At 42.7% G+C, this 23,825-nt stretch overlaps 1 protein-coding gene across 1 annotated transcript in view; it reads right to left on the minus strand.

The window, feature by feature from the left end:
• Positions 1–1,543: 1,543 nt before the first annotated feature.
• Positions 1,544–23,825, minus strand: part of CCNB2 (cyclin B2) — a 29,384-nt gene continuing 7,102 nt past the window's right edge. Inside the window, exons 4-9 of the mRNA XM_077745345.1 lie at positions 10,586–10,756; positions 10,324–10,482; positions 8,273–8,509; positions 7,587–7,727; positions 2,930–3,040; positions 1,544–1,823 (exon numbers count right to left, since the gene is read on the minus strand). Coding sequence (XP_077601471.1) covers positions 1,713–1,823; positions 2,930–3,040; positions 7,587–7,727; positions 8,273–8,509; positions 10,324–10,482; positions 10,586–10,756 — 930 coding nt within the window. The 3' untranslated portion in view covers positions 1,544–1,712. The remainder of the gene's footprint in view (positions 1,824–2,929; positions 3,041–7,586; positions 7,728–8,272; positions 8,510–10,323; positions 10,483–10,585; positions 10,757–23,825) is intronic.

The following is a 23,825-nucleotide window of genomic DNA, read 5'->3' on the forward strand; positions in this document are numbered from 1 at the left end:
CATACTTTACTCTGTACTACAACACTATGAGGTAGATGCTCTTACCTCCATTTTTACACAAAAACAAGGCACAGAGGTCACACAGTTGCTAATTAGACTGAGACCCATGCGATGCAGCTTCAGGATCGGGGCTTTTCAATTACTATGGTTCCATCGCCTCATTTCCTAATTGCAGGGTTTTTATGATATTATGATTTCTACCTTTACAGTAGAAACTTATTTCATATGTCTGACACTTCAGTTTTGGGTGCCTGCTGTGGCACATAAGGAAGATCTCAAAGGTCTTTTTTTATGACATCCTGGAAAGAGGAATTTCCTGAGTCGGGGTATTTAATAGTTAACTAAGCAAAATATGTGATAAAGAAGCTATAAAATGTCTCCAAATAGTCTACAAAACCCCTCCCTTCCTGATGAGAAGTCAGAGCTCAAGCATCCCTGGGAAGTAAGTTTGCTCTTCAGAGCCAGGGAAGCTTCCTCACAGAGTCTCACTTCATTACTGCTCACACGTGTAACCCAAGTCCGCCTAAGGCTGCCATGGGAACGAGTCTCACTCAACGAAGGATCTTTCTAAAGCTTTACACACAGACACCTCCCGTTCGTCTAAGCGCTCGGCACGTGAAGACTTACTTAGACAACCCGGCCTGCCCAGGGAGAGGGGTGGGAAGCGAGCGCTAGCTAGAGCCAGCCAGGCTCGCCTCCCAGAGCAGCCAGAAGCCACAGCTGAGTCACAGAACCAGCACCTGCACATCTCGCTGTCGCACAGAAGGCAGCTTTTACCACACTCTGGACTTGGGGGGAGGCGGAGTTAAGGTTTACTGCAAAGCTTCTCCCAGCCTTTATGAATCTTAATGTGTTTGCAGTGTTTCCTGGATGTATTTGACTAGCTCCTTTCTCTCAAAAAGCAATTAACTTGTGCTGAGCTAATAGTTTGGGAAGTTGTTGCTGTAAGACATTTATTTTATGGGTTTTGTCTTGCTTTTTAGTGGCTGGAGACTGAGAATGCATTCACAGAATAATGTTAAATGTGATCAACTGCTCACCAAAAAAACAAATAGTAACCTATGAAATAGGAAAATGCATTCCAAGTTTCAATGTTAACAAGGTGTCGCAGACCTGTTCTCATTTTCCAGTGGTGGCCTCTTAGGACTGACATTCCTGGTCCCCACTATGCCTTTGAGAGAGAGGCGTGCTGTAAGGGCTGCTTCTGAAGCCCTCAGCCCAGTGGGCCAGGTGCTACTGCATAGGAATGAGAAAATAGTTGAGTACGTTCTAGAAAAGGAACTGTCATAGTTATCCTCCCATTTTCAAATTTCATCATGAATCTTTTTATATCTCAGAAGTTTAAGAATGGGTTAGCATTCACTGAAGCCAAGTTCTAGTTTTTTCCACTTGAGAAGGTCATTGCCAAATGGCAATGGTCTTTCCCAAGGCCATAAAGGCAATAATTTACATGCTCTCATAATAGCCCAAAAAGAAATTAGTCAACCCAAGCTTCCACTGACGTTTTTTTCAGTATAGAATGCACAAATAAATATACACAGGATACGTGAAGAAAAATTTATAGCTTTATTTTTCTACAATATACATTTAGAAAATAGGTCTGAAAAAAGGTTTCATGAAATAGACCAGAGGACTATGTACAAAATGAAGAGTTCCAAATCAGCAAGGCAAAGCGAACAAATGAAGCACTCCTTCCCGAGGGCCACAGCAGCCTAGGACCGTCCCATCAGAGGGGACGCAAGCTCTTGGATGGCTTTTGAGTTCAGCTGAGGAATCGTGCTGATCTTCAGGAGTTTGCTGCTTGCATACTTATTCTTGATGGCCTGCAGAAGTCATCCGTGATTAAGCACGCATCAGGACCCCCTACCTTATACCTTGTTCCTAGTCTCATTCACAGGTATTTAAAGGCCAGACCCACAATCTCCAAATGGTGTGATGATGCCGAATCACTGAAGCCAGGGAACGCTCTGAGGTCATAATGTGTTGCACCTGACAATTTCTTTCCATCCCTAGCAATGGATAAAGCCCAGCTGGTAGCACAGGTAATGGAGGGATAAATGATGTCAAGGTCCAAGGAGCAGGCTTTCTCTCCTATGCTGCCAGAGGGATGGGAGGCGGCAGCTGTGTGTATCATACCTAAGCACCATCAGGACATAACAGGTCTGCCAGGACCGGCAGCAACTACTGACAATAAAAACAAGTGGCAACCAGTGCTTGGCAGATCCCAGACAATCCCCTTAGGACGGGCAACATGTCACACTGCCATGTGTGCTAAATCATACAGAAACTACATGCAAGCAATCGAGTTGTGAGGGCGCTTGGCACAAACATTTGCCTTGCTCTTTGTCACCAGATTCGTGGTGATACTCAGCGTCACACAAGCACAAGACAGCACCCAATCTCCTCTGACTCCTCCTCTCAGGTGGGCGGCACAGAGACAGATACCTGGCCCCCAGGTGGCTTTCTGAATGGGCTCTTGCCCCACCTTCTTCACCATGCTTTTGGTCACTGTCCCAAAAGATCCTGGACAAAGGCCCTGAGTGACACCACCCAAATACCCGATTCTTCACAGGGCCCTGTGAGGTGGGCCCTTGCTGTCCCAGATGGCATGGGGAGTGCATTCCCTGAGGCTGAGTGCCCCGCCCAGGATGCTGGGACAACGTGGGCAGACACACTGAATGGCTGCCTGGCTGACTACCAGGGGCTTGAACATAGTTAGCCTAGCTACTTTGCTTTAAAGAAAGTCTGTTTTGGGGATAGATCAGTATGCTCCATCTCCTGCTGGGCTAGAAAAGAGTTTGTGCTAAAATGGACTCTCACATATGCCAAAATTACATTTACATGAAAATGCAAACGCACATACATACGCATACTCTCATTCACAAAACCCATAATCTAATGCTTTAGTGGTTGAGGAAGGAGTACTTACAATGAATTTTGTTAAGTTTTCATTAACCTTCACGACATTCTTGGCCATGTGCTGCATGACATCCAATACTTCATTCTCTGTGTATCCAGTGTAATACTGCTGTTTTAAGTTCTGAAACACAATGCAAAGAGATGAAACAAGATAAAGCTGCTGCTTCTTTAGGAGAGCACATCTTATACATGCTGACATCACTTACCACTTACATAAAAGCTGTAAAACGATATTCTTACCTTCAGAAAATTCAGTAACAGCCACTACCATGGTACCAGCAAAGCAGCCAGTAAATGCAAGATGACACTGGCTCTGAGCAAGCCTAAATTAAGACACTGTGCAACTTCAGCTAAATCAAGTGTCAAAGTTCCCACAGTATTGTTTTTTAAGGAAGGTTGCAGAGGTATGTAGGGTACTCCAAGTAACAAAGCTTTCATGCTTCTATCACCACACTGAGAGGGGATGGAAAGTGGGGCAGAGTAAAAACAAAACCCAGCGAAGGAAAGCCCTTTTCACAGTAATGGCAGGGACAAGGATATCTCACATACCATCGCCCCCCTCCCCCCACCCCCTTCAAATCCCTACTGGGCAGTGGCTGGTGGGGAGCTAGAGAGTCCAAGTACTCACTGTCAGTCAGGGAAAGAGGTTCATGATTAAGAACAAACTAGGCCAGTGCTGGGGCACCTGGGTGGCTTAGTCAGTTAAGGATCCGACTTTCGCTTAGGTCATGATCTCGCAGTTCGTGGGTTCGAGCCCCGCATCGGGCTCTGTGCTGACTGCCAGCTCAGAGCCTGGAGCCTATTTCAGAATCTGTATCTCCCTCTCTCTCTGACCCTCCCCTGCTCACGCTGTCTCTCTCTCTCTCCTAGAAATAAAAATATTTAAAAAAAAAAAAAAGAATAAACTAGGCCATGGGCAGCAATCTAACCTACAAAGTCCAGAAGAACTAAGACTACACAGGATTCTCTCACTGGGCGCTGTGTAGTTAAGCCCTGGAAAAGAGAGAGTAAAGAAGCCTCTACCCCTAGCCGTGTGACCTAGCCTCCTGGAGAACAAGCATCAAGCAAAAGAACAGTTGTTGATTGCTAGTAAGACCTAGCATGTGTGAAGATATGTAACCCAACTTTATCTCAGTTCTGTGGTAAAATTCTAAAAGCCAAAGTACATCTGTCTCATATGCACCATCTAATTGGGAAAATAAATCACAATTTTTTTTTTTTTTTAAGAGAGCGAGGGAGTGCACATGAGCAGGGGAGAGGGGCAGAGAGAGAGAATCTTAAGCAGGCTCCACGCTCAGTGTGGAACCTTACACTGAGGTTCCGATCCCACACTGAGGGCTCAATCCCACAACCCTGGGATCTGACCTGGGCTGAAATCAAAAGTCAGACACTCAACTGACTGGGACACCCAGGCACCCCAATCACAATTTAATCTTAATCCTAAAGTATTTTTTTGTTTGTTTGTTTTTTTACTTCATTAAAGTAGGCTCCTCATCCAATGTGGGGCTTGAACTCACAACCCTGAGATCGAGTCTCATGCTCTACCCACTGAGGCAGCCATGTGCCCCAATCCTAAAATAATTTAAAGAATAAAAGAACAAAGCAAGATTAATCCTGAAATAACACACAACTACTGGTACTTTAAAATCAATTCCTAGAAAACAAGATCTCTAGTAGGTTCAGAGCCCCAAGAAGACATGTCCAAGCGGAAAGTAATTTAACTAAAATGAGCCACTGGTACCAGGACCATGTTATCATTCATATACCAACAGCCTTTTTGCCTCAAGCTTTCTATTTAAAAAAATTTCAAATTATTTCAGAAAAGCTGAAATAATATAATGAACATGTGTATCTTGAATAATATAATGAACATGTGTATCTTTTGTGTAGATTCGTCTGTTATTAACATCCTGCCACGTTCTTGCTTTCTCATGGTGTCTGCAGCTAACTCAGTTTCAAATGATTCAGCAAAAACTGTGTATATACATACTCACACACGATTTTTGAACCATTTGAAAACGAGTTGCAGACACCATGACACATCACTTCTAAATGCTTCAGAAACATCCCCTAAATAGTTTTTCCTATTTAGACACAAAGCATTTTCAGATTAAAAAAAAAAAAAAAATCAACATTTCCATAGTCTTCTTGAGAATATAGTCTATATGCAAATTTATCCAATTGTTCCAAAAATTATCTTTTAAAGATTTGTCTTTTTAGATCCAGGTCCAATCAAAGTACATGCAGTATATCTGATCTTTGGTTTTTGGTGTTTTGTTTAACTTAAAACAACTCCTATTTTCTTGGCTTTAAATGACACCTTGAAGGATCCAGGCCAGTTACTTGTAGAACATCCCACATTTTAAATCGGAGTGTTTCCTGATGCTAGGATTCGTGCCAAACATTTGGGCATGAATTTCATCGGGAGGATAATGCATACATCCTACTGCACCAGAACACAGGTCAAGTCAAGTGCTCCTACCACTGGTGACGCCAAGCTTGATCACCAGGTTAAGGTGGTCACTTGCAGACCTCCCTATCATAAAGGTTCAGTTTTTCTTCAGAATTATTACAATACCTATGAGGTGATATTTTGAGACCATGTGAATCTTGTTCTCCAAAATTACTTCACCTAATGATATAACCATCAGTTGATCGTCACTTGAATCAGTTATTACATTAGGAGTTAAAATTTGATTTCTTTTTTTTTTAATATTTATTTTGAGAGAGTGCACATCCGCACATGCAGGCAAGGGGCAGAGAGCAAGGGAGAGAGAGATTCCCAAGCAGGGTCCGTGCCGTCAGTACAGAGCCCGATGCAGAGGCTCATCTCACAAACCAAACCATGGGATCACAACCTGAGCCAAAACCAAGGGTCAGATGCTTAATCAACTGAGTCACCCAGGTGCCCCTAAAATTTGAGCTCAAGCCCCATTTTCAGGCTCTCTGATGTCAGCACAGAGCCTGCCTCGGATCCTCCATCTCCGTCTCTCTCTCTCAAAAAATAAACATTTTTAAAAAATGCATTACAATCTATTACTGTCTCTATTCTTTTTTGATGCTCAGATATAGTCAGTAAGAGCCCTTTCAAGCCAGTTCCTATGTCTTTTTGACGTGACCCCCATTGATCCTTGAGAATTTGCTTGCTGTCTGTTATAAACTTATCTAGGCTCACCTTGTACTTCTTCTGCCCCAACGTGATAGCAGCTATCTCTCAAGGGAGGCCTAGTCCTAGTGGGCAATGGAACTTAGTATCCAGTATGTGGGCGCTAGGTATGGTCATTGCTACGGGGTTACCACTGTCTCCAGGCCTTCTAGTGATTAATTTACTGACATTTCCAAAACATATTTAATGTCATAGGGGTTTTCCTTTGTTTTTAATTGTTAAAATTACTCCTCTTCTTATTGTGAAAATTTGAATCCTTAATAACAATGTATTACACTAATATCCCTAAATAGGTTCACAATTATAATAAAAGATTGCTATTAACAATACATCTCCCAAGTAAATGTTAAGTATGTTACCTCTTTTGGCCCTTTGTTTTATCTAACCACATCCCACTAAGGGTTCACAGTCAGAATACTGCTTTCAAAAGTTATCTGAATTCTCCCTCTGTGCTTCGTTATCCGTTTGATATATGGTGACATTGTTGTTTCTGCTTAATTCCAGTTAGGGTTTGCATAAACACTCAGATTGTTCAAAAGTCAAACAAGTTCCAGTGTATTGTATACAGCTGATAAGAAATTACAAGTCTTGCTCCCATCACCAGCCTTCTACCCTGTTCCCATCCAACCCCTCAAGTATCATTTCTGGTCTATTCTTCCTGTACTTTTGTTTTTAACTAGGAAATACCTAAGCACACATACATTCTCTCCTTTATTCCCCTCCTTTCTTACATAAAATGTGTGGAGGGACAGACCTGTCATGGTGCCCTGGCAAAGCTACAGGTAGCCACATGGGGCCAGGTGAAGGCCTGATCACAATTGACGTGTCTTTGGCAAAATGCTCAGTGGTTCTCCTGGAACTTGAGGGGACGGAGGCTGAGGAGAAGCAGCTCCCACTCGCCTCCATATCTCCCCTGAGAGGCTTGATGAGACCGTTTCTTAACACCTGGGCTCAGAGGAGGATTTCATTCTGCTGCTCTCTCTTGGGGCACCAACGACAGACTATAAACTGCTTAGTGCCAGTCTAGAATTGGCTCATCCACAAAAGGGTGTCCCACAACTCCCACTGCAGTCACCTGGCCCCTTCTGTGTCGGTTCTTGTCCTTTTTGGTGCGTGAGATAAGGGACCCCAACTGCCAGGAGCTTTGGCTACTTGTATGAATCTAAAAGTGGCTCCTTTTCACCTTTACTGGCTAAATCTGTCGGGCCTTGACTTGCTTTTGTCATAGATGCTTGATGACTTGCTGGTTTCACTTAACCAAAGATCCCAGAAACCTTAGCATGCCTGCTGTTGGTGGCCTTCTACAGCCTTTACAACTGTATAGCACACCTGGGTGCCATGGTGTGCTCGCCTAGTCTCCGTCTGAAGCATTCCAAGCAGCTTTCTTTCAGGCTTCTGGATTTTAACAACTGCTTCAGCGATACTGTTATGAAAATGTTAAGACTTTTCATATCCAGAGGGTCTAAAACCTAGTTTTTTCTTAACCCAACCCAACACTCACCCATTTTCCTTGGCCTAGAACCTTCTGGGACAGGCAGGATGCAGCCGCTGCCACCTTTGAAGGGTGATAATGCACCATGTCATAGTCAATGAGAGTCAGCTCCATCAGATATTTGGCTAAAGTGTGCTGTTCCACGTCGACCTAGGAAAGAAGAGCCCAGAATAATAAGCACAGCCATTACTACTGTTTTTGCAAAATCCTGGGTGAAGGCCTGGAAGTGGAAGTCCACTCAATTCACTTGCCCTTCCCAGCAACTGCCCTATTCCACAGTATGTTACATAGAACATGAGGTCTTTTAAGAATTGAGGAGATAGGGGCGCCTGGGTGGCTTAGTCGGTTAAGCGTCCGACTTTCGCTTAGGTCATGATTTCGCGGTTCGTGGGTTTGAGCCCCGCGTCGGGCTCTGTGCTGACTGCCAGCTCAGAGCCTGGAGCCTGTTTCAGAGTCTGTGACTCCCTCTCTCTCTGACCCTCCCCTGCTCACGCTGTCTCTCTCTCTCTCCTAGAAATAAATAAAACATTAAAAAAAAAATTAAAAAAAAAAAGAATTGAGGAGATAAAGCATTAGGACTTAACGAAAACATGATTTCCTATAAATTTATAAGTTTTCTTTTAACTGAATCAATGTTTCTAGCATAAGACAACAAGCAACAAAATAAAGTCTCGTATGGAATTGGAGGCACTTACCTCCCCGGCTTTTGAGGCCCGCCTTAAGAAGTGTAGTGGCAAAGGTCGACCCAACTCAAATTTCAGTTCTTTCAAAATCAGTATTTCCATTTCTCGGATTTGGGAACTGGTATAAGCATTGTCTGTAATGTAAACGAAGTCTTCGATATTTGGAGAAAACATCTCCTCATATTTGGAAGCCAAGAGGAGAGCTGTAATCCCAACCAGCTGAAGCTTCTTTCGGGAAACCGGCTGAACCTAATTGAAGAAGAATGTGTCTTAAGTCATATGTAACCAGAAGGCTGGGGCTCTGGATATAAGAAAGTGAGAGGAACCACGTTGTCTCTCTTCATCCCCCTCTTAAGAGCACAGGTAACTTGTGTATTAATAGCAGGTACCATCAGGGGCTCCTGGCTGGCTCAGTCGGTAGAGTGTATAAGTCTTGATTTTAGGGTTGTGGGTTCGAGCCCCACATTGGGTGTGGAGATTACTGCGTATTCACTATGTGCCAGGCACAGTGCTAATGTTCCAACAACTGTCTCACTGAATGCTCGCAAAACTCCTAGGAAGTACATGTATTTTACTCCACATACAAAGAGATGGCCTGGGAAGAGATTCAGACCCAGGTCACTCAACTGCTCAGTAGGGAAGAAATACGCCTGAGAACCAAGCTCCTAGTCCGTGCTCCAGTCTAGTCATCCTGACTTGAGTGTCTGGGGAAAGCCCCAACATGGCACTCAACCTAGTCTGCATCAAGATGAGGCCAAACCAAAAAGCAGGATTAAATGATGGATGCCTAGGGATATGGAAGGGGTTAGCTGACACATTTCCTTAATCATTACCAAAACTATGCTCATTAATCAACCTGAGATATCTTCAGAGATGCTTCAGAGTCAGAGAAAATCTCAGTCCCTTCATTCACTTTTTCTTTTAAACTGAACTTTGCTTTTCTTGCTTCAACTCTCATTTTTTAAAATCTACCTAAAATTTGACTGCTTTCCTACTCCATGAGAAATGTATTATGCAAACCATTGAATTGAGATTTTGCAGTATCTCAGGTCATTATTACAATAAATAGAATTATTATGGGATTGTTGGGGAAGAATCTATACTTGAGCTATATCATAAATGTCAACTTTAAATAAATAAGCCATATCTTCAGGGCTACCGCCTGGTGGATCACACACTACTGCTTTATATCTGGCATTTCCTCTAACTGGTGTTTTGTGTCATCAGTTGGTAACTGTTTTGATGACCACTCCTGCCTCTCAGCTTACTTTCTTACATTTATTTAGACCTCCATATCTCAGTATACTCCCCACACATACCTCCAACCCCTTTTATTTTATTTTTAATGTTTTATTTATTTCTAGGAGAGAGAGAGAGAGAGAGACAGCGTGAGCAGGGGAGGGTCAGAGAGAGAGGGAGTCACAGACTGAAACAGGCTCCAGGCTCTGAGCTGGCAGTCAGCACAGAGCCCGACGCGGGGCCCGAACCCACAAACCGCGAGATCATGACCTAAGCAAAAGTCGGACGCTTAACCGACTAAGCCACCCAGGCGCCCCTCCAACCCCTTTTTAAAAAATTCTGCCTCTTCTTTTTTCTACAGCGATTCATGCCACAGTTGGCTGGGTACCACAACATTCTCTAGCTAAACTCCGCGTTTTCAGATGAGGAAACGTAATAGCAGAGAGTACTGAACTACAAAATCGATTAAGCAGACCTGGAAAACCAGCATCCAAAGGTACCCCAGGCTTGGGCTGACTTTCAGACCTCCTGCTGGTATGTTTTCTTTGATGAATAACTGGCAATGCAGTGTCTCCCTCTGCCACCCACGTGCCACCCCAACCCCCATCTCCCAGCACTTCTCTGCAGGCTGACCCGACAGAAACACCCAGCAGTGGTCAGCATCACCAGGGGTTTGACACATTTGGCTACTTCCCTTTCTAGCACGTGAAGTTCCTTGATTTCTCACAATGTGGCTTTTGGTCTCTACTGCAAGGTGCCATCACTGGTGTTGCATAATGCAATTATAATGAGCGCTGGTACAGAGTCCCTGAAGCCACACTTGCCTGTAAAAATCGGTCCATGATGGCAATGCACATGTACAGGGTCTCCTGCAGCAGCCTAAACTTGGAGTGGACTTGCACCAGCCAGTCCACCAGGATGGCGCGCATGCGTCCGTTTATCTCCCTTCCATCTAAGAAGTGTGGATTTATGGACTGCAGAACCTGTTGGCGGAATGAGAAGTTTGAGAAGCTGACCTTATTTCCTTCCCAGCTGTGTGGTAAGTTCCACATTGCTTGCACAACCAAGGCCCAAAGGCTCACTCACCTCAAGCTGCCTTAGATACTTGTAGATATCCTTAACGTAGTCGCTGCAGAGCTGAGGGTTCTCCCAGTCCTCATTATCAATATCCTCAATTTTGCAGAGCAAGGCATCAGAGAAAGCTCGGCAGAGGTTCTCTTCCTTTGTGGAGAGATCCTCTTCTGGGCGAGCAGGACCCTACGGGGACAGATTAACATGCAGTAGCCTCAAGCACTAATCATAGCCAAATACATGCAGAGTCAGCTGGTTTAAAAGTATCATATGCATTTTTAAAATATGTGAAAGCCAAAACAAATACATTTGAGTAAGAGGTGAATAATTCAAGCAGCAGTAGATGAAGTTTTTAGGGATATACTCCTCTGTTTAAAGTTCTCTAATTTCACTCCAGTGAAAACCTGAAGTCCTCACCATGGCCCGTGGGCCTGCATGATCTGGCTTAGTGCTCTTCCTCTGCTGCCCCGTCTCCTATTTCCCTCCCTGTGGTTTGCCGGCTCCCTCTTCACAGAAGCTATTGTCCCTGCACCCCTGTGGGCAATTTCCTCACCTTCTTCAAGTTTACCTTCTCAGTTAGGTATATACTGACCCCCATTTTAAATCACCATCTGCCACCTATCACCACCCCTACCACGTTTCATTTTTTTTACAGTGTTTTTCCCCATAGAACCTATAGCCTTCTAACAGATTACGGAGTTTACATATGATGTATATTATTTTCTGTCTACCTCTGCTAGACTGTATGCTCTATAAGCTCACATTTATTTAGAACGATTTTGGCCCCTAAGATATCTCAAACACTTATATCATCCCTGACACATAGTAGGTGCTCACTAAATATTTGAGTGAAACAAACTTGGGTTAAGAGACTCTTAGAGCTAACAGTTCACGTCAGCTGTAGCCTCTCTGGCGAATCATAAATTAATTTATTCCAAATTGAGAAACTGGCAACCAAAAAGCAGAAAAGCACATTCTGGCCTATGAATAAAATAGGAGAGGGAAGCAAAGACTGAGTAAGCACACACCCAGTATTTTCTTATGCTGACTGGGTGGCTATAAAAGTCACACAAATTAAAAATTTATAAAGTAAGTTAAAAACAAGCGTTTGGTAATGAAGTATAAATAAAGCGTTACTTTCCAAAAAATAAGAGGTACTTCTCAAACTAAAACCTAACAGGACTGCTAGGCTAAAGACTATGTATTAAAGAAATAAAATACAAAGAGAGAAGGATGTATAATAAACAATTTTAATTTATATTAAAGCTCAGTGATTATAGCTTCCAGTCTTACAGAAGGATAAAACAACAACAGTAGCAGCAGCAAAATATATATAGCAGTTCAGATCGCATCCTTCCCTCTTACCTCAAAGTTCTTAAACTGAGGAAGGGCCAGCTAAGCAAGTTATGCAGGTATGCATGCCACTTATTCAAGAATTTAAGAACCTCAAGGGACTGGAATGAATAAGAGCTACTTGGGGTACCAGGGAGAAACTTAGATAAGGTTGCCAGAGAGGGTAAGACCTCAAGGTGAATGAATAGGCAGAAGGTTAGGCAAGTACAAAGTCCCAGAGGAAGCCAAGAAATAAAGGCAAGTCTGGGAAGTACACGTTGATTTGGAATGGTGGAAGGTAGCACATGATGTACGAGAAGATGGGCTAGAAAGGTGAGCAAGAACCTTCCTATGGAGTTCAGATTTTACCCAGAGGGAAGTGAACCCACTGAAGGAACTAAGTGGCTAGAATCAGAGGCACCTGGCTGGCTCTGCTGGCAGAGGGAGAGACTCTTGAAATTGGGGTTGGGGGCTCGAGCCCCTGTTGGGTGTAGAGATTACTTAAAAATAAAATCTTAAAAAAAGTGTTGAAGTGCATCTAGCTCTTGATTTTGATCCAGGTCATGATCTCACAGTTATGAGATCGAGGCCCAAGTCAGGCTCTGTGTGCTGGGTATGGAGCCTGGTTAGGATTCTCTCTCTCCTCCCTCTGCCCCTGCCCTGCTCACACATGCACACGCACTCTCTCAAAAAAAAAAAAAAAAAAAAAAAAGGNACAGATGGGCATTTTAATAAGCACATGCAGTTTGGTTAAGTTCAAGGATAAGTTTATGTTTCGAGAATAAGCATCATCACTCTCCCAGGGAAGTGCAGTCAGTACTGGCAAACCTGATTTAAGGAGGCCGAAACTAACGTCATATGCTGTGTGTCCTGTCTTAGCAACCCAAAATGTTTACCTGTGTATATTCAGAAGTACATCTGAGTTTAGCCATATCCCAAAGCCACCAGGATAAGACACAGCTAATTGCTCTGGTCCTTCCTTAATTTAGAATTTCTCGAAAGCATTCCTTTTGGACTCCAACAAAATTTAATTATTATAAAATCCTGGGGAGGCAGTAGCCATGTCATCCTTTGTCCTAACAAACTAAAAAGCTCAGGTGTCTGGGTGGCTTAGTCGGTTAAACACCCAGCTTGGGCTCAGGTCATGATCTCACAGTCTGTGGGTTCAAGCTCCACGTCAGCCTCCTGCTTCAGATTCTTTGTCTCCTTCTCTCCCTGCCCCTCCCCCACTTGTGCGTGCACCCTCTCTCGCTTTCTCTCTCTCTCTCTGGCTCTTGCTCTTTCTGTCTCTTAAAAATAAACAAACATCAGTGCTCGCTTCAGCAGCACATATACAAAAAATAAATAAACATTCAAAAAAAGAACCTAGAAAGCTAAGAAACTAGTAACCATCACAAACTTTTGAATGACAAAAGTAGTCATAGAATAAAAGCCTTCAAATTAGATTAATGAATGAGTTCTGTCAGTTGTCAGAGACAAATGAAAAGTCATATCAAAAATAACAAAGTTGTGAGATTTTGCTGAAGTTCAGAAGCTCTTGTTTGGTACGGAGTGGGTAGTCTGAGTAAAGGCTACAGAAATTCTACTATTAGTGAGTTGGGTTTGTTGAGAGAAGGTATTACTACTAATATGCAAGTGTGTAGGTTTTTGCATGAGCTTTGATAAAACAGACTTCCCTTATGATATGATAAACAATTTCAATTAAGTACAAGAAAGGACTCCCAAAAAAACTGATGCTTCCAAATAGGCAGTTCATGATTTGTAGCAGTAAAAAGCACACACAATTGCAGAAAGGCAAAATCATTTACTGGGAATAGCTTTAGGGAATACAGTGAACTGGAATTTGGAGGGTAGGGATAGTAGTAAAAATGAACTGACCTTTTTTCATGCTGATTTTATATTATTTATTTTTTGAGAGAGTGTGAGCACACACATGAGCAGGGGAGGGGTAGAGAGAGAATCCCAAATAGGCTCTGTACTGCCAACACAGAGCCCAACCTGGGGCTCCACCTCATGAACCATGAAATCATGACCTGAGCTGAAATCAAGAGTTGGATGCTTAATTGACTGAACCACCCAGGAACCAGAAATGAAGTGACTTTTTCTTCTATATACTTGATGTATTTCTGCAGTATTTTGCTGCTATACCTGTTTCTTCTGTTATTAAATATGAAAAGCACTTTTTTTAAAAAATTTATTTATTGGGGCACCTGGATGGCTCAGTGAGTTGCACAACCAACTCTTGATTTAGGCTCAGGTCATGATCCCAGGGTCGTGGGATGAAGCCCCACAGTGGCCACTGCACTAAGCCTGGAGCCTACTTGAGATTCTCTCTCACTCTACCCTTCACCCTGCTCATACTTTCTAAAATAAAAACTAAAACACTAAATAAAAATAAACATTTTGTTTTTAAGAAAACTCTACACCCAACGTGGGGCTTGAATTCACAACCCTGTATCAAGACACACACGTTCCACTGACTGAGCCAGGCAGGCACCCAAAAAGGCAGCTTTTTTAAAAATATCTTTTATTTTTTTTTAATTTTTTAATGTTTTATTTATTTCTGAGATAGAGACAGCATGAGCAGGGGAGGGTCAGAGAGAGGCAGATACAGAATCTGAAACAGGATCCAGGCTCTGAGCTAGCTGTCAGCACAAAGCCCGACACCAGGCTCAAACCCACGAACTATGACATCATGACCGAAGCCAAAGTCGGACACACAACCAACTGAGCCACCCAGGCACCCCAAAAAGGCACTTTTTTTTTTTTAATGTGAATAGTTGTATTTTTTTCCCTTTTACATTTAGTTTTTCTATTAAGGATAGTTAAGCCATAAAAGATTCTCAGAGTTGAATAATGACTATTGTAGAGGCCACTTTTCTGCAACAGGCTTGAGCAATGAAATTTGATCAAGGTAAAAGGGCCCACAGGGACCACCAAGCTGAGCACAAAGAAGCAATTCAAACAGACTTATTAAGCAATCCACCATAGGCTCTAACTGACCAATTACAACCAGGCACAGTTCCTAAGATTACCAAAAAAGGGAAAATTCCCTAAGTTCCATACTAACTCACTCGGCCCTATAACTGTGGCCCTTTACCACCACCTCCCCACATATAGTCTCTCCTTTGCTGTCCCACCCACTGCTCCCTTGCTATGTATATTTTTTCTTTAAATTTTTTTTTAAAGTTTATTTAGTTTGAGAGAGGGAGAGTATAAGTGAGGGAAGGGCAAAGAAAGAAAGAGAGAGAGAGAGAGAGAGAGAGAGAGAAAGAATCCCAAGCAGGCTCCACACTGTCAGCACAGAGAGCAATGTGGGGCTGGAACTCACAAACCCTGAGATCATAACCTGAGCCGAAATCAAGAGCTGGGCACTTAACTGACTGAGCCACCCAGATGCCCCTCCCTTGTGGTATATTTGTTGTGCCCAAATCGTGAGTCCCCTGAGGCCCCTAAGGAGCCGTCACGGATGCAAGTACATAAGGGTCTTTATTACAAGCTTGAGCTGGGGCTCACCCGTCTACCGGCGCAGCGGCAGCAAGAAGCCTCGAACAATGGCGAGCAGGGTTTTTATGGGGTAAGGGACGGGGGTGTTAAAGTGCACACGTTGTACGTTTTGCATCATCACATAAGCACCAATTATAATTGTACAACACCCATGGTTCTAGTTTTGACCATTCAGTATCCGTGAGGCGTCCGTTACTTTTGGCAGGACCCAATCATGACCCTTGAGAATCCTTTGAAAATGACCAATTATAAGGTGAGCTCAAAGGGCCTACCTGGGGTTAGGCAAGCAGTGAGTGATTGGCTAGTTTGTACAGAGTAACTACCTGCAGTTCCCAGCCCTGAGTCAGACCACAGGAATGTGACACATTTCTTTTGATTGGCTGATCCGAGGGTGGTCCTGAGGGTGGATTCAGCTGCAGCTTTTCCTGGAACTGGGCTAAGTGCAGCCCGAGGTTGCTCTTAATGGAGGACTTAATTTCAGGCTCTTCATATTCAATAAACCCCTCTCTTTCATTCTGCCTTGGGTGAATTCTTTCACCACCCATGCCACCAGCCCCCACCCAAATGTCCCATGTTTGATGGCACCCCCATCCAATCAGAGTGCCCCACAACTATTACTGAATTTAGTGTTTCGATCAAATCTTAAATCTAAAACCTCATCTGAATTTCTAGCTCTGACTCCCCAGCACCTCTCATCAGCATGCATCTGTCTCTGCTACACCCTGTTATAATGTGTGCTCTGACATTGCTCCACTTGACTGGGGTTCCTTTTGGACAAAGCTGGTGGTTCATTCAACTGGTTTTTCCAGTGTTCAGCAAACAATGTGGCTAGGAAAAAGCCTTCTTCCTTTCACACCACTCAGTGTTTGCCAAAGCCTCTTTGGTCAGCAAAATAAAATAAAGCATCAACAACAAAAACCGTTTTCTCCCAAAATTGCAGGATAATAAGCTTCTGCAAACACCTGTGAACAGCGGAAACCTTTTCAAGTTCTCAGCCAGAGCCCTTTGTGATTCATTTGCTTCATCTGCTACAAAGAAAGAAACCTGCCCTCTAGTTTTGCAAAGGATGGTATGGATTTGACTGGGAACATCTGCTTTCATGAGCACGTGGGCTTATAAATTTTCCAGGGCTCACTGCTGCTAGAACCCTGTGCACAACTGGCATTTCCACTCCTCCAGGGACTAGCTATAAAGCAGCAGCAATGACTGCAGATAGAGTGGAGGACAAAGTCAAAGGACTGACCAGAACCAGGCAAGCAGAGAGACTCATCTGCCAGGATGAGGGTCTTCCCCCTCAACTGTAGACTTAATCATCTCTTCTATATTACATTTCTCAGAGAAATGTGTTTTTGAGTTGGAAGTAATTACTGTTCATTAATCCCTGATGTCTAATAAAACGAGAAGCACATTTCAGCCATGGAAGTGGTATTTATATCAACTGAATTACAGGTCCATAATTCTTTATCTGAAACACAGTGGCCTCAATTTTGTCAGGAAGCTAGAGCAAAAGGAGTCACCAAGGAAATGCAGGGTAATTCAGAAAGAGTGAAGTTACAGAGGTCACAGCAGGAAATTTCTCCTTTGTTTTGTTCATAACACTTTTACTTCTTTTTTTTTTTCTTTTAATTTCTCTTCTCCAATTGGAAGAGCAATATGTATCTAGAGTGAAAAGTCTGAAAATTTTAAGCCGAACATCATATGCAAAAATAACTGATGTGGGAAACAAAGGCAAAAGAAGAAAAATTAAAAAATTTCCTTACAACTGACAGCCCATTGACAAGTTCTTGGGACAGGCAGAGTGACCTTCCTCTGCAAACTCAGCTGCCTTGATGTTGACACTTTGCTAAGGGCAAAAGGCAACCTTAGCCCAACCTCCCAGGAAGCCTAAGTCTACTTTAACATGTAGAAATTCCTGGAGAAACATCCTTTATCTCTTCTGTTCAACAAGATATATGTTGGCAATCACACATACCCCAAGCTTATGACCCACTGACATACATCTGAAAGGTCTCATGACTTGGTGTTTTACTAAATAGTAATGAATGACCTTTCCCTAACATCAGCTCAAGGTCCTGAGGCTTAGAGACTTAGGCTATCCCTAACCCGCTCCCAGCCTGCAAGTATATAATCTTTCCCCAGTCACATTCCCAGTGCAGCTCTTTCTACCCACTCCTGTGGTGGTTTAATAAAACCATCTTTTTGCACCAAAGATGTCTCAAGAATTCTTTCTTGGGCTTCTAACCCCAACGTTTTTCACATCATTTGGGGTCCATTGTGGGGCTGAGCCTTCTCATCTGGACTCTGAGGCTCAATACAACCTTGGTATTTTCTTTTACTTTCATTTCAGGGGCTTTTCAAAGAGTATGGTCTTATCGGAACACTTTCATGTCAATTGCTCAGGCTACAATCAATCCTCCAGGCCATGACTACTCTGGAGTGGGGGGAGGGGATTGGTGCGGGAGGGAGGAAACCTGCCTTTTGGCTGGAAGTTAGTACCATGGAATGGTAATAAGACCCAGAACAGCCACCTAAGTGACTAGCACAGCTGCCAATCTTAAGACTCCTGTGTGAGGTTTTCTCCTCACTGGTCTAATGTGATCTTCTCCATATCTCTGGTCTAGCTGGTTGCAAAACCTCCACTTGGAGCCAGCCGAAACCAGTACCCAATTAAATTAAAGACCAGCCGGACCAACTTGACAATAAACTATTTGTAAAAAAAAATAAATAAACAAATTAGATAACTAAAAAAAAAAAAAAAAAACCAGCCAGAGACTGTGTCCGAGACACGTTGGTTGTAAAGACTACATGTGTTGGAATGTCGCTTAGACCATGATGGATTTCTATCCTTACTGTTTTCCCAACCAACTACTTGAACTACGAAACCGGGTAATTTCCCCTTGTAAAACTTCAGTGTTTTCCATGGGTTAAAAATGGCAGGCTCCTCAAGGCAAACTAAGGCAATGCCTCCATGGCATTCTATTCAAAGCAAGGTAAATGAAGGCATGGCCTTCATGGAATGTTATTCAAGGCACAGCCTTTTATGGCACAGCTTTCAGGGCACAGCATGGTACTTTGGTCCCTATGTCAGGCACCCATTTGTAGCCTAAGATGCAATGGGGAAGCAGAGGGAGGCTGCATCACTTCTACAGGGCCTTTTACAGGGCCTTTTATGGCTGCACTGCCTTCATGGCAAGGTAGTACGGTGATCAATAGCAATTTTCATTCCAGGGATGCCTTGGGTCACTTTGGACACCCAGAACCTTTGATATATCCTGCAAGGGATGCCACCTGGAGTCAGGGGGAAATGTTGGTAGTGGACCCTATATTTTTCTAGGAGCATGGGAACTTCTTCAGTCCCCAAGGATTCTCTTGGGACGCCTTTTAACCTACTAAAAACAATTCAGATTGCAAAATTTACGAGAGGACTGATATTCTGTAACACTGCCTGCCCTTAGTAGGATCTAGTGGTTAGATCTATTATGCAAGAAGCAGGACAAATGGACTTAAGTCCCCTGTGTCCAGGCTTTTATGGCCCTAAAGCAGGATCCAAACCTTAGGGCCTCTTGCAGAATGTGTCTAACCACCAAGCAGGTTCATAAACCTCCTCTGGACTTATTGGATGATGATTGTCTGAATAGGTCCTTTTCCTCCTAATAAGTCTATGCTACTAGAGGAAACTAGCAGTGATTCCTCATAATTAGGATATTGTTAAGGCTGGACTTCAAACAAAGAAGGCTTCTTAATGGTTTTATTCCTTAGTCATATTTGTCCCAGGGACTATACCTCTTTGATGTACAATTGCAAACAGAGGCTTTAGCCTCTATTTTGAGGTCAAAGAAGCCTCAAAACTTACTATGTTACAGTCCCTGATAGTAATGACTCCACATCAGGTCCAGTGTATCTTAGAGACCAAAGGCCACCAATGGATGATGGGAAGTCAACTTATTAATACAGATCTAAAATCTATGTTTATAGATACACCTGAAATAATTCTTAAAACTTGTCAAACTTTAAACCCAGCTCCCCTTTGCCTGAGCCTGACCATCATACTTCTGTGTTAGAACATGACTACTCAGAGATTATTGGTCTTGTTAATTCTAGCCAATCAGATTTAAGAGATTCCCCTTTTGAAAATGCAGACAACAGCTTGTTTTACGGATGGATGGCAGTAGTTTCACAGAAAAGGGGGTAAGAAAAGCTCGGTATGCTATACTCAGTCTAACTCAGACTGTGGAGGCCAAAGCCCTCCAGGCAAATACATCTGCCCCAAAACCAGAGTTAATAGCACTCATTCATGCTTTACAGTTGGCAAAGGGCCTCAAAATTAATATCTTTACTGACTCTAAATATGCCTTCCTAGTCCAACAGCCCCACAGAGCAATTTGAAGAAAAGGGGATTATAATCAAGCCATAACTCTCCAATAAAATATGGCCCCAAAATTATCACTCTTCTTGAAGCTTACACCTTCCTAAGGAGGTAGCTGTTATTCACCTCAAAGAACATCCAAAGGACAGGACCTTAGAATCTGTAGGAAACAATTTGGCAAAAGTCTTATACCAGTCTTAACTCCAGTAAAGTCCATAACTCCAGGGGCACCTGGGTGGCTCAGTTGATTAACTTCGACTCAGATCATGATCTCACAGTTTGTAAGTTTGAGACCCAGTGTCAGCACTGAGCCCACTTCAGATCCTCTGCCCCTCTCCTGCTCACACATGTGCTCTCTCTCTAAAAAAAATAAATAAATAAAAGTCCATAACTCCAGTCTATTCAGACCAGTAAATTCACATAGCACAGGAATTGAGGATATTAAAAAAAAAAAAAAAAAAAAACAGGANAATTTTTATCCTCCCACCCCCAGCCACCCCCTGCCAAATAACCAATGGAGGGTAACATAGGGTTTATACCAGGCTACTGATTTGAATCAAAAGGCCACTGAGATGAAGAAAATCTTGCTGGAAGACACTGCCCCTAGTTTTGGGTTCCCCTGGTCCCTATAAAATAACAATGGACCATCTTTATATTGCACTAATAACTCAGCAAACAGCTTGGGCCTTAAAGTAATTACTATTTACATTCAGCTTGACAACCACAGTCTTCTGGAAAGATGGTCCTCCAAAACCAAATGGCCCTTGAAATCTTGCCTGCAGTTCAACAAGGCTCAGATTTAGATGACTGGCCTCTAAGGCGACCCAGTGGCTCTGTGGCTCTAACTAGTTGCGATAGCTTCCCCCACCCAGGCTGGGTAGACCACTGTACTCTGGGTTTTGCCGGAATGCACAAATGTCTCTCTGCCCCTCCCCCGCTCGCTCAAGCATGCGCGCAAATACACACACTCTCTCTCAAAATAAATAAACTTAAAAAAAAAAAAAAGAAAACACACAACGGTGGACATGTTTTGTGTTTCATTGGTATGACCACCTAGCATCCATCTTTGTTACCTCTTTGGGACTGGAAGATACTGTTTGACACACGGAAATTCTTAATAGGTTCATAGTCAAAGCCCTAAATGACACTCAAAATAGCATTTCTCTATTAAATACTGAAGTAACACAAATATGTAACAGTTTTACAAAACACAATGACATTAGATGTTTTAACCGCTACACAAGGTGAAACTTGTGCTATTATAAAAACTGAGTACTATGTACATATTCTAAATTGCCACAAAAATATTTCTGGGTTTCTAACTGACATGAACACTCAAATTGGGGCCTTAAAGGATCCCTCTCTTTCCTTTAATAATTGGTTAAACTCTTGAACTGGAGGAGGATTTTTGTCAACTATCAAAGGACTCTTATATAGGCTTCGTTTTCTTTTTGTTAATTCTAATAATGTTTTGCTGTTTTCTCCCATATCTCTCCACCTGGTGCTGATACTCCTTCATTGCCATAACTTGAGGCCGACAGAGATCCTTTCCACTCAGGAAGATCCAGACATGCGGTCTCCCTTGGATCCCTTGGATGTGTGTGTGTGTGTGTATATGTGTGTATGGACACACATACACATAACTGACCAATGTGGATCCATAGGGAGGGAGATTAGGCCATTCATTCAGCAGGAAGAAGTTACAGACGATAAAACCTTCCACTCAGCAACTTTAAAGATTTAAGAGTCAAAATTGTTCAGGGGGAATGGTGTGGGAAACAAAGACAAAAGAAGAAAGTTAAATTTCCTTACAACTGACAGCCCAACGACAAGTCCTTGAGATAAGCAGAGTGACCTTCCTCTGGGAGCTCTGCTGCCTCAATGTTGACACTTCACTAAGGGCAAAAGGCAATCTTAGCCTGATCCCCCCAGGATGCTGGAAGTCTACTTTAACATACAGAAATTCCTTTGGGGGCACCTGGATGGCTCAGTTGGTTAAGCATCTGTCTCTTGATTTTGGCTCAGGTCATGACCTTGTGGTTCCCGAGTTTGAGCCCCACAAGGGCCTGCACTGAGAGTATAGGGCCTGCTTGGGTTTCTCTTTCCCCTTCTTTCTCTGCACCTCCCTCGGTCATGCACTCTGTCTCTCTAAATAAATAAATATACTTTTAAAAAGATGTTTAAAAAAATTCCTTTGGAAACTTCCTATATCTCTATACCCCACCAAGATATATATTGGCAATAATACTCCAAGCTTACAGCTCCCTGATATACATCTGAAGAGTCTCATGACTGAGTTTTGTTTTTTAACTAAATAGTAATGAAAGGCCTTTTCCTAACAGCAGCTAACCCCTCAAGGTCCTGGAAACCTTGTTTCTAAAATCTTTAAATATTCTACTAAAACATGGTATTAATGATCCATGTATTTCATTAAGTTGATTTACTCTGATCCAGTAATGAAATTACTAGATAGTTACCCAAAGATGATGAAAAGATGTGCACACCTCTATGTTTATTTATTTATTTTTGAAAGGGGGGAAGAGGCAGAGAGAGAGAGAATCTCAAGCAGGCTCTGCACATCAGTGTGGAACCTGACTTGGGGCTCGAATCCACAAACCCTGAGATCATGACCTGAGCTAAAATCAAGAGTTGGACACTTAGGGGCACCTGGGTGGCTTAGTCGGTTAAGCATCCGACTTTCGCTTAGGTCATGATCTCGCGGTTCGTGGGTTGGAGCCCCGCGTCGGGCTCTGTGCTGACTGCCAGCTCAGAGCCTGGAGCCTGTTTCAGAATCTGTATCTCCCTCTCTCTCTGACCCTCCCCTGCTCACGCTCTCTCTCTCTCTCTCTCTCTCCTAGAAATAAATAAAAAACATTAAAAAAAAAAAAAAAGAGTTGGACACTTAACCAACTGAGACACCCAGGCACCCCTATGTTTACTGCAACATGATTTACAATAGTCAAGATAAGGAAGCAACCCAAATGTTCAACCATAGATGAATGGATAAAGATGTGGTGTACATACACACACGTGCGCGCTGCACACAGGAATATTACTCAGCCATAAAAAAAGAATAAAACCTTGTTATTTGGAGGAACATGGATGGAACTAAAGGGTCTAATGCTAAATGAAGTGAGTCAGTCAGAGAAAGACAAATACCATATGATTTCACTCATATGCAGATTTTGAGAAACAAAACAGGGGTGTGTGGGTGGCTCAGTTGGTTAAGCGTTAATCCTCAGGTCAGGATCTTGCGGTTTGTGAGTTCAAGCCCCAGGTTGGGCTCTGTGCTGAAAGCTTAGAGCCTGGAACCTGCTTTGAATTCTGTGTCTCCTTCTCTCTCTGACCCTCCACTACTCACACTCACTCTTAAAAATAAACATTTTTTTAAAAATTAAACAAAACAAATGAACAAAGACAAAAAGAGATGGAGCACTTGGCTGGCTCAGTCAGAAAAGCATGTGACTCTTGATCTTGGAGTCGTGAGTCAAGCCCCATGTTGGATATAGAGATTACTTACTAAATAAAAAAATAAATAAGGAAAAAGTAAAAAGAAACAAAAAAAAATAGACTCGTAAGTATAGAGAACAAACCGATAGTTGCCAAAGAGGAATTGGGTGGGGGATGGGTGAAACAGGTGAAGAGGATTAAGAGTCCGCATATCATGATGAGCACTGAGTAATGTACAGAATTGTTGAATCACTATATTGTCCACCTGACACTAATGTAACACTGTTAATTATACTTGAATATAAATAAATAAATTTAACCGATCTCTTAATATTTCCCTATTATATAAGAGATATTAATTTCAGAAGTAATTAAAAGTCCTCGGTGTCCCTCTAATAATTTTCTTAGGATAAATTTTATTTTTTTTAATTTTTTTTTTTTTAATGTTTTATTTATTTCTAGGAGAGAGAGAGAGACAGCGTGAGCAGGGGAGGGTCAGAGAGAAAGGGAGTCACAGACTGAAATAGGCTCCAGGCTCTGAGCTGGCAGTCAGCACAGAGCCCGATGTGGGGCTCGAACCCACGAACCGCAAGATCATGA

The sequence above is a fragment of the Crocuta crocuta genome, unplaced genomic scaffold, assembly GCF_008692635.1.
Source record: "Crocuta crocuta isolate KB4526 unplaced genomic scaffold, BGI_CrCroc_1.0 scaffold130, whole genome shotgun sequence".
NCBI lineage: Eukaryota > Metazoa > Chordata > Mammalia > Carnivora > Hyaenidae > Crocuta > Crocuta crocuta.